The 10,647-nt window shown below is 43.2% G+C and overlaps 1 protein-coding gene across 1 annotated transcript; it reads left to right on the top strand.

Moving 5' to 3' along the window:
- The first annotated feature begins 3,758 nt into the window (after window positions 1–3,758).
- On the top strand, window positions 3,759–9,880 carry wdr13 (WD repeat domain 13). The gene is made up of 10 exons (XM_041945684.1): window positions 3,759–3,802; window positions 4,334–4,421; window positions 4,547–4,778; window positions 5,198–5,307; window positions 5,477–5,607; window positions 5,695–6,002; window positions 7,503–7,683; window positions 7,854–7,995; window positions 8,154–8,272; window positions 8,985–9,880. Exons 2-10 carry the CDS (start codon window positions 4,381–4,383, stop codon window positions 9,167–9,169), a joined length of 1,449 nt encoding a protein of 482 aa, XP_041801618.1. The 5' UTR covers window positions 3,759–3,802; window positions 4,334–4,380; the 3' UTR covers window positions 9,170–9,880.
- The last annotated feature ends 767 nt before the right edge of the window (window positions 9,881–10,647 follow it).

The following is a 10,647-nucleotide window of genomic DNA, read 5'->3' as shown; positions in this document are numbered from 1 at the left end:
TAATAAGAGACAGAAACAGGGAAGGTAAAGGAAGCAATAATAAGATTTGTCAAGCTGGTTCTCCACTTCTGCACTGTGACTTTATTCCGCATCAGACCGAAGAGAACTGAATGAATCTGTGTACAACAATAAACCAACACGCAGTGTTCAGGTTGCACCGCATGTTGGCTGGGTAATCTATTAATCTCACCTGCTGGGGACTAGTTTTGATATCCATGAAATGATAGCCCGCTCCTCCCTCCTCCCTCCGTATCGCATCCTTTTTATCTGAGCCGCAGTTGTCAAGCCCTCGCGTTGTGACAGCAGTTGCCGATGTCTCACTGCGAGTCACAATCAATACCTATCAGCATGGTGGAGATCGGCTGCTCCTTTCTGTGGACACATGATAGAGCCCATTATCTAGGTTTCAGCATCGACTGCGCGCAGATGTCCCCCAGATGTGGTTTCCCTTCGCCCTCGAGTGTTTTACAATCGTACATTTAGGTTGGAAGGATAAGGCTGGTGATATATGGTTTTCTTATTTTCAACAAATCCCAAAAGCAACAAGGCGTTAGTACGTCCCTCAATACTTTGTGACTTCCCTCAGCCAAATCAATTTATATGCTTACACTGGATACTGTTGTTGATAGCAAACATTTGTTGGGAACTATTTTCAGCAGTGGATTAATGCACATTTCATGCTCTATACAGCAGCAGGATGGCGTATGTGGCACTGAAATAAACTACAGTGCCCATGTTCATTGTAATGAAACATGTCAGCCTGTGCAACCGTGAACAATTGAAGTCTATGAAAAAATTGATATGAGGCTTCAGCTACAGAGACAGCACTTTTTAGTATAATGAGTTTATTGCTGGTTTGTTGGTAATAAGATAAATATCACCAGACTTCTCCTTAAACAGAGCTTGTCTCTTGAGCATGTGTAAGACAGCAAAGAGTTTTTACTTTCGAATGAAAAGAGCACAGGCAGCAATTCTAATGTCGCCAATAATGATTTCCTCCTTATGTGGATTTTAGAAAATGAATCAGCGAGTCTATGAATTCATTTTTGTGGTGAAATTTCCTGATAGTGTTTGTATTTAGTTTTGTGTTACTTTGATAATTTCCATTAAATTGAACTATGTGCTTTTTCTTAGAGGAGGTCTTTATTAGTATTTGTGAACATTTGAGACACTTCAGTATTGAACAGAGACGTTGAAGAATCAGGGTATTCCACACGTGTTACTGTAGGGGAAAAATGTTTAAACTCCTCTTCCAATTTCATGTTAGATGAACTGATACAGAACACTATATTAAATATTTATCCTTAAGTACAGATTTTTATCACACTGCTGCTTTTAATGATGCATTTCCATAACTGCTGATTACCTGATGAAAGGATCAAATGAGCGTCTGTATCAGATTGTGGTCACGTTTTGTCTGTATCTTTCTTGAATCTAGAACGTCAAAGGATTTGCTTCTTGACTAAGATGTAGTGTTTTAGATTAGAGCCTGAATGTTCGTTCATGCCTGAGAACAAGTGCTCAGTCTCTGCAGATCTAGTACCACTCAATCCGACAAGTACAGTATTTTAAATATTATTCTGATATTTACTTTTAGCCAACTTTTCTCCCTGTAAATGTGAAGGCACTGATACACCTGTGATATTTTTATAAAATTTTACATGAAACCTGGATTGTCGTCTTTGTTTGATTCAGTGTGGGACAAAACATGAAGACTGGTTTAAATACAAGTCAGATACACATGGACTGCCGTAAGAAATTGTTGTTTATTTGAATGATTATTTACATGGAGGATGTACAGACTGTTAGACAGTCTTATCATGGCATGAGGGAAGGGTTGGAAAGGGGAGACAAACTTCTTTTTTAGCTCAAAGCAATGGTCCGGTTTAACCTGGAGTCTATTTCTGAGCATCCAATAAGCCAAAGAGGACAGTGTGGGTAAGGGGACAGAACCAGGATGGGGGGAACAGAGGATGGTGATGGATGGAGATCAGGTTCACTTTCTGCCTCTGTGAGAGGTGAGCAGATGCTGTATTGGAACTGGTCGCACAACAGCCCAGTCTGCAGGCTCAGGGGGTGGAAAGCGTGGCGCGCTCAGCCCTGTTTGCCCCGGGGGCCCCCATGTTTACGACGGCAGGACCCCAGCAGTGTCTCCAAAGCCATCTTCACAAACGCCTGGAAGTTATTGCTTCTCTCCCTTCGGCTGTCCTGCGAGGGGACGAAACACAGACAGATACCTTCACTGGGGACACAGCAATCACAGCATCTCATTTCCACACTGTGTGCCAGACATGCACAGAGGGTTATCCCAAACCACCGAGGGCCTAAATCAATGCTGCACAAACCTGGGGATGTTTTTTTTTTATTATTATTATTTTTACGTGGAAATCATATCGTCTGTGCACAGATTTGATTCAGCGGGGTTAAAACAACATGCTGACAAAATGTAGATTCATATAAATGTTTACCTCCTTGCTTCTTGTTATCATCTCCTTTCTGATCACCTTTCTTCGGCTGCTCTTTAGGACTCTGAGGTTGCTGTTAAATTAAAGCAAATACAAATAAAATGAAGCAACAACATTTTACATATTGAGTAAAAAAAGAGGACCAGTTTAGTCATGATTTTCCTACCTTGGTAGCTGACTTCTTGTCCGACTTATTACCTGAAAATATTGAAAAAACTCAGTCACTTTTTCTACATATATTTTTTAAACTTGTCACAAATTTTGTATATGTCATTGGCCATTTGGCTCTTTTGGCATCCAGATAAATGAAATACTTAGACATTTTTGTCCCACGATGCTTACCTTTCGTTCCTGGCATTTTGGCTGTGCTCCAGAGTCGGTGCTGAATTCTGAGAATGCAGTGCTTAATGTGGTGTTCAACCCGGTCATTTATGGCCCGTGCTTGTGAATGGCTCTGTCACTGGGGCCCCTTCGAGAAAGAGCGCCGTGAACAAGCAAAGAGCCCCGTCAGCTGAGCAGCACGCCCCACAGCCCTGCAGGTCTTTGCTGAGCCAGGCGAAACCTCAGAGCTGACCTTGTAATACTGCCATTGTGAAGCCACTGGAACTGTGTGAACACCTATTGTCCATGACAAGAAAGCATTTTCATCATGTTACCAGGACGTGGTAGTGTGTGGGCCATTTTTTAGTCTACTAGGTCAGGGATGACTTTTTGGGTGTTATCAACCATATTAGACACTGGATGGAGGATTAGGACTTTGTCCTCAGAGACCCAAATGAGACGATTCAGTTCTTGCATGTGACTGCTGAATTAGCCTCCATTGTTTGTAAGGGTGGAGGATACAAGCAGGGATCAATAAGTGAGGTTCAGATGTGCCATCCTTTACATTCTTCATTGTGTGGACTTCCATGCAGGCTGGTAAAATATTGCTGATATACCAATTGATTATTTCTCCACTCCAGGACCCTTGTGGTCCCTGAAGGCACCTCAAATATGAATACAAGTAGCACAATTGTTATTACTTGGTGCTTGTACGTAGGAGGTGGGAGGACGATTCAGTGTTGCAAAACATTATGGCTGAATGAAAATGTAATTTCCGATGAAACCATGGTGCTGTAAATCTAGTAGGGTCTGTCTTTCGGTCGTGACCCGCCGCTGATCCATATCTAATGAAACTGTGGTCGCTTCGTTATGTTGATCAAACAATAAATCATGGAAACAGAAATGCTCTGAATCATCATCCGGATTCATGAAGCTCCACATCGGGAAGTGGGCTGGTCACGCATCGTGTCATGTGACTTGACGGAAAGCGCAGCGATGGAGAAAAGCTAAGGAAGGTGAGCCGTTTTTAAATGTATTTGTCGGTGTTTCTTGCCTGTATTGTCACAATGCGGCGCTTTATAATCTGTATAAAACTGCTAACTGATGGGCTGTCTGTGTATGCAGAAGAACGAGTGGAAAACAGATTTGTATGCGCGGACATCGCATATGATGTTGTGGCTAACTTGCTAATTGCTTGCTAACGGTAGTTAGCTTTGCGACGTTAGCTGTCAAGAAGACTGCCCGGCTGCTGTTTACCATCCGCAGGCAGGAAAATGCCCCAAACAGTCATTAATTCGCTATTAAAGCTCACTTCAGCTGTTATGTCCGGTTGTCACATAGTGAAACAGCTCAAGATCAACCTCTTCCCTCTGTGCCGTTGCTTTCTGCACCATCACTTGATTCAACGTTGTGGATGTGAGGGTGTGGGTGAAGACAGTATTTCAGTTCTGTGAGGGTGTCCATTCATTTTAGCCAAACTACCTTCTCATACCTCTTTTTTGTGAAAGGAGCTAAAAGATTGAACTGCTTGTTGTGTGTTTCGACAGGAATCTGCCCTGGCAGTGGATTCCTCTCTACCCAGAGTGCTTGTGGAATGGCAGCAGTTTGGCAGCAGGTTTTGGCAGTGGACGCAAGGTGAGACTCAATCATGCAGCAGCCTTTAATAGTCTAAACTGATGAAGAAGCTATTCAGACGTGTAATTGCTTATGGATCACTTGTGAGTTATTGTGTGTGCCGTGTCACTTCTTTCCCTCCCCAGGTACAATGCTTACCGCACGCCTACGTTCCCACAGTTCCGAACTCAGTACATCCGCCGACGCAGCCAGCTGCTCAGAGAGAACGCCAAGTGTGGCTTTGAGCCGGGGCTGCGCAGGCAGTACCTGAGGCTGCGCAGTCAGCTGCTGGCCCTGCGCTACGGGCCCCTGTCTGAGCAGAGCAGCTTCAGGGCCAGCAGTGTGCGCAGCTCCCGCACCACACTGGACCGCATGGAGGTCAGACCCAGAGAAACCGAAAGGGCAGGGAAAGTAGAGGAGGAGGGGATGTGTGTGTACTGATTTGGAAAAGAAGATTTAAAAATATCTGAGAGCTGGAATGAAAATATAGGATACAACATATGAGAGCCATCTGGATGAGTAGACCTTAGTGTTCATCAGTCAGCAGCATAGCCAAACACGTTGGTTGCCCATGCATATTAAGCTGAGCAGCTTGGTTGAAATGGCTGGCATTGCACGTGCATATGGGCAATATCATTAACTTAAGAATGCATGGTAATTTCAAGAAGTTTTTAAGAATTATTGATGGTTATTTTATGATTATTTGTGGTCACCTGTTCTTTCTTTACTCGCACTCACTCCTACGAGGTTCTGTCTCCCCCTACGGCTCCCCTTCCCCCTCCTCTCCTCTCGGGCAGGACTTCGAGGAGGACCCACGCGCCCAAGGGGCTCGTGGTCACCGCCGGTCCGTCAGCAGAGGCTCCTACCAGCTACAGGCCCAGATGAACAGAGCCGTCTATGATGAGAGGTACCCAGAAGAGCGCCAGTGTCTTTGCTTTGGTTCTGCTTTTAGCTGTTGCATCTTGTTGGATTTACTGGCTGTAATTCTGGTTTTGTTGCATTGAGTAATGATTGGATCTCTGAGGTGTGCTGCATTGATTATATTCCTACATAGTGGTTTGTATTTCTGGCCGCAGGCCTCCGGGCAGTTTGGTGCCCACCTCGGTGGCAGAGGCCAGTCGTGCCATGGCAGGAGACACAACTTTGAGTGAAAATTATGCTTTTGCTGGCATGCACCACATATTTGACCAACACGTCGACTCTGCTGGTAAGGAAATGGGTTTTAATTTATGATCATCCATTTGTATACACTAAGCCTCAGCATTTATTTCACTTCCTTTCCTCGTTCTTTCAGTTCCACGGCTGCAGTTTGCCAATGATGACAAGCACCTCCTTGCTTGCTGCTCACTGGATGGCACCCTGTCCATCATGACATTGTCCCCGTCTCCTCCCAGCGTTAAGGTGACCCTGAAAGGTCACGGAGGCCCCGTCACAGACTTTGCTTGGTCTCTGAGCAACGACATCATTGTGTCAACATCACTCGACGGGACTCTGCGTATCTGGAACACGGAGGATGGTCGGTGCATCCGGGAGGTCAGAGACCCTGAATCCAGCGAGTTGCTCTGCTGCACCTTCCAGCCCATGAATAACAATCTCACTGTGGTGAGTGAGACATGTCATCATTTGTGTATTCTCTGGTATGACTATTCATCATTTACATCTTTTTGTGCCCCAAAGTTAACGTTTATGAGTAAGGATGCACCATTTTTGTGTTACACTGTTATACTTCCTCCATATTTTCCTTCTCACCTGCAGTTCCATATGGTCCTCTTTTAATGTACCAACAACAGAATCCAGAGAATATGTTTGCAGGAACAAATTCCTGCTAATGTTTATTTCATCAACTCAAACACAAACAACAACAGTTGTGTTTCTGGACTAAATGTTCAAAACCAGCTGTGATACTTTAATACTGATGTCACAGTAGAAGATAATTCAAAATTTGCAAAAAATTAAATAGAAATATCATCAGTAATATTTGATAATCTGCATCTTAATAGTCTTGAAGCAAGTTGTATAGCTGCATTCATTACTATGGTAAGCTATATGAGCCTGTTTACAATGAACTTAAATTCTGTGTGTGAAGCATAAATAATGTGAATTTCGGACGATACGGTGCAGTTTGAATGACTGAGCCTTTCCAGGATGCTCCATTCATACCCAATCATGATACTATCACCTGTTACCAATCAACCTGTTTACCTGTGGAATGTTCCAAACAGGTGTTTTTGGAGCGTTCCACAACTTTTGTTTGTCTTTTGTTGCTTGTTTTAAACATGTTGCTGCATCAAATTCAGAATAAGCAGATATTTCCAAAAATCAATGCAGCTGATGAGATAAAATATTAGTAAATTTTCTTTGTGCTGTTTTAATTGCGTATATGTCAAAGATGATTAGCAAATTATCACATTGTGTTTTATTTATGTCTTAAAGAGCATCCCAACTGTTTTCTTTGAATTGGGGTTGTTCCTCTAAGATGAATTAATCATCATGCATCTTTTGTCACTCAAAACAAGTATATTTACAAAATACTAAAGCACACAGAGGCCAAACTTCCCAGTAATAGCTTTTCACCTCATTACCAATTACTTTATGCATATTTACACTGTGCAGACATTGATTAAAATTTTACAGCTGAATGTCATCTTTTGTTTCCAAAACAAAAGTGGGTAAATGTCTCAGATAATTTTGTTTTGGCTTTACTTTTTCAATAGCAAATATGTTAATTGATGAGTGTAAAATGTGCACAGCAGTGTCCATTTACACCTTATTAAATGGAACATGAGGGAGATTGATGTTTGTACCAGCAATTAGCAATAACAGTAGAGGAGAGGAAGAAAAGTATGTCTGTCTGGTTTATACTGGTCTAACTGGTTTGTCTACCAGAGCAGCCCTGTATTGGTTTCATCTGCTTGAACACAAGATGACAGTAGATGCTTTCTGTTGGATTTCACGGTTGAAGAAATGTTTCATATTTTACAGAGATTAACCTGTGCTGGTTTTCAGACTAGCTGCAATTATAACCATGGCTCTTCCCAATCAGCTTCTCAGTGCTGCTCTGTGTAAATAATGAAGGGCCTCACTCCCAGTTCTGTGCTGCAGGTGGGAAACAGCAAGCACCACCTGCAGGTGGTGAACATCTCCACTGGGAAGAAGGTGAAGGGGGGCTCCAGTAAGCTGACAGGCCGCGTGCTGTCTCTCTCCTTTGATGCTCCGGGGAGGATCCTTTGGGCTGGTGATGACAGGGGCAGCATCTTCTCCTTCCTCTTTGACATGGCCACAGGTACGCTCGCATTATTTCCATCTCGACGGAGCGCAAAGCGTGCAGTGGCTGCATCACGAATGATAATTAGTTTTCCTATCATGCACCGAGCCGTGTTTCTGGTTGAGAGAGAGAAAGCGGTTGATGTGTCTCTGCCGGTCTCCGCTGTTTCTGCCTGCCCCCCCACACAGGGAAGCTGACCAAAGCCAAGCGCCTGGTGGTGAGTGAAGGCAGCTCCATCTGCAGCATATCTGCTCGGTCCTGGATTAGCAGAGAGGCCAGAGACCCCTCCCTGCTGGTTAACGCCTGTGTCAATAAGCTGCTGCTGTACAGGTCAGTCTGTAAGGGCAAGTCGCTGTTTATTAAGGGTGGTTTTGCCTCTGCTTTGCTCAGGTAATTTAATGCTATCCTCATTGGTGTGGAGCGTATGTGAAGATGTATTTACGTTGTTAAACTGAATCTGATCAGCGATGCCACCTTTGCGTTGGCAGGGTGGTCGACAATGATGGCACACTACAACTGAAGCGAAGCTTCCCCATCCAGCACGGATCCCAGCTGGTTCATAGCATCTTCTGCCCCCTCATGTCTTTCAGACAGGGGGCTTGTGTGGGTAAGGAGTCTCTCAGTGTTCCCGCTGTGATATCTGAATAGTAAATTAGACCGCAGTTCATTATATGCTGCAGGCTAGCCAATGTGGAAAAAGCGATATGCAGAAAATAGCATACTCCTGCTTTCGGGATAAAAAGAAAAGCCAAAATAGCAACATCGCAGCGACTCAGTGGCGCACCTTGTTATAAGCTTGTACAGTATGTTTTGTTCATCTACCAGAGGGTTGTAGAGTTTTCAAAAAATCGGAGGAGAGTATAATCAGTTATTCTGCATGTTGTGTCCATGAGAGCAGTAATATTTGAGGCCGCTCTCTCAGAGCCTCACCTTACTTGACTTTCCTCACCTCAAGCATTCGTTTTATTCAAGACTTGTCACTGTTTAAATTATCAGGTTCGTTTCCAATTACCCGAAATATCTCACTCCTTAAAATACCCTCATGGATGTGTTGTCATTTTTTACAAAAGCAACTGATGCAACATGGTTGCTGACATTGTTCCAGAAAGGACATGAACTGACATGAACTGAACAGGCCTCATGTCTGTATCTCTGGAGTTTTGAGCGTCATCTCTTTTTTCTGCTAGATATTTAAAGGCTATGCTGTTCATGCACTGATTTTAATAAATGTTACTTCAGATTTAGAGGCAGTTTAAACTACTGAGATACTCACTTTCAATCCAAAACAACTTGTTTTCTTGATCCTCTGATTGGCACAGTGACTGGCAGCGAGGATGCCTGTGTCTACTTCTTCGACGTCGAACGCAACACCAAGGCGATAGTGAATAAGTTACAGGGTCACGGGGGACCAGTGCTGGACGTCAGCTTCAACTGTGACGAGAGTTTACTGGCGTCCGCCGACTCCACCGGCATGGTCATCATCTGGAGGCGGGAGCAAAAGTGACTGATCCACCAATAAAATGCTTCCATCCACTCCCATACGAAAGGCCCGCCGCTCAGTAACCGTCCAATAACAAGTCTGTAGATTTTCACTGGAATGTAACAGGCTGCATTAAATGTTTAATTTAATGATACTCAAGTGCAATCAGATAGAACACCATGTTGTGTAGGTGGTTGGGATGTCTTAGAAATTCAGTGGGTGGGGGGATGGGTTGTGCGTGCGCGTGTGTCAGTACTCCTACAGCTGCAGCTGAGAAATTGCTTTTCAACAAAGAAAGAAAGAGCACTACTCCCATGCATGTGTCATGGCTTACCTCTAACTTGTATGGATACGACTGAATTTATGTGAAGAGTGTACAACGTAATCTTCCGGAGAAAACAAGATCCAACACTTTGTATCGCACTGGCGGTCCCTCTGGCATAGATCTAGTTCACTATTTATGTAACTGTTATTCAAGCGGTGTAATCAAGTGTAGTAAATCCGCCTTATTTGCTGTCAGTTCTGCAATTGCCTGTTTGCATTTGAGACCATGTGCATGACATTGAACTCAGACTCAGTCGGTAGGCATATCAAATCGATCATCACTAAAGTGTGTTTTTAAGTATGTGTTTGTACTGATCTGTGTGTGTGTGTGTGTGTCTGTTCAGTTCATGCTGGTTGCAGATTCCTATAATTTATTTAACGCACATGCAGAATAAACTACTGTAACTGTCAGCAGGCTTTGTTTCTTTTTTCACAAAACACATTTGAAACAATGGAAAATCGGAAATAGTAAGAACAGAGGAGCTTAATGTAGTAGGGTGGTCAAACCTACAGTGTAGGAGTGTGTTAGTCATTGTGTGGGTCCTCAAGATCTACACAGGATTCCCCCCTACATCAGTGACTAAAGGATGTGTGAAAATATGCTGTCGCATTTGGAGCCGGGTGATATATCTGGAATTTTGTGTTACGAGATAGGCTTTGTTTTGGGATATTGGTTTTAACAGCGTGAAAGCTTAAATGTTGTCTTTTTATGGTCTTAAAAGCTTAAGGTTGAACAATATTTGACCTTTTCTGTGTGTTCTAGCAGAGGAAAAGTAGTCAATTTCTTTGTTTGACCAAAAAAAAAAACACAATTATGACATTGATAATGTTGTTTTTAGCCATGCTAGCCATGCATGTTTCCGCCTATACTTCAGTTTATGAGAAGATACCTGCAGAACTAACAACAATCGCATCAATGTCAGATGATTTTTTGTGTATAGTGCTAATTGGCAAATCCTTGCATGCTAACACGCTAAGATGGTGAACATGCAGCAACATTACATATATAGGCCCAATTGTAACATTATGCCTGCTAAACATCAGTGTGTTAGCATTTTGATGTTAGCTCTTTGAAGTCTTCTCCAGCGGTTTCTTGTGTGTGTCTCTTTAAAGCGCCAACAACCAAACCCCAAAATGTCCTCACATTATCAGTGCTGAGGCTTTCACTGAAATATATA

This window comes from Chelmon rostratus, chromosome 10, assembly GCF_017976325.1.
Source record: "Chelmon rostratus isolate fCheRos1 chromosome 10, fCheRos1.pri, whole genome shotgun sequence".
Classification (NCBI taxonomy): Eukaryota; Metazoa; Chordata; class Actinopteri; order Chaetodontiformes; family Chaetodontidae; genus Chelmon; species Chelmon rostratus.
This window is presented reverse-complemented; position numbering and strand designations above follow the sequence as displayed.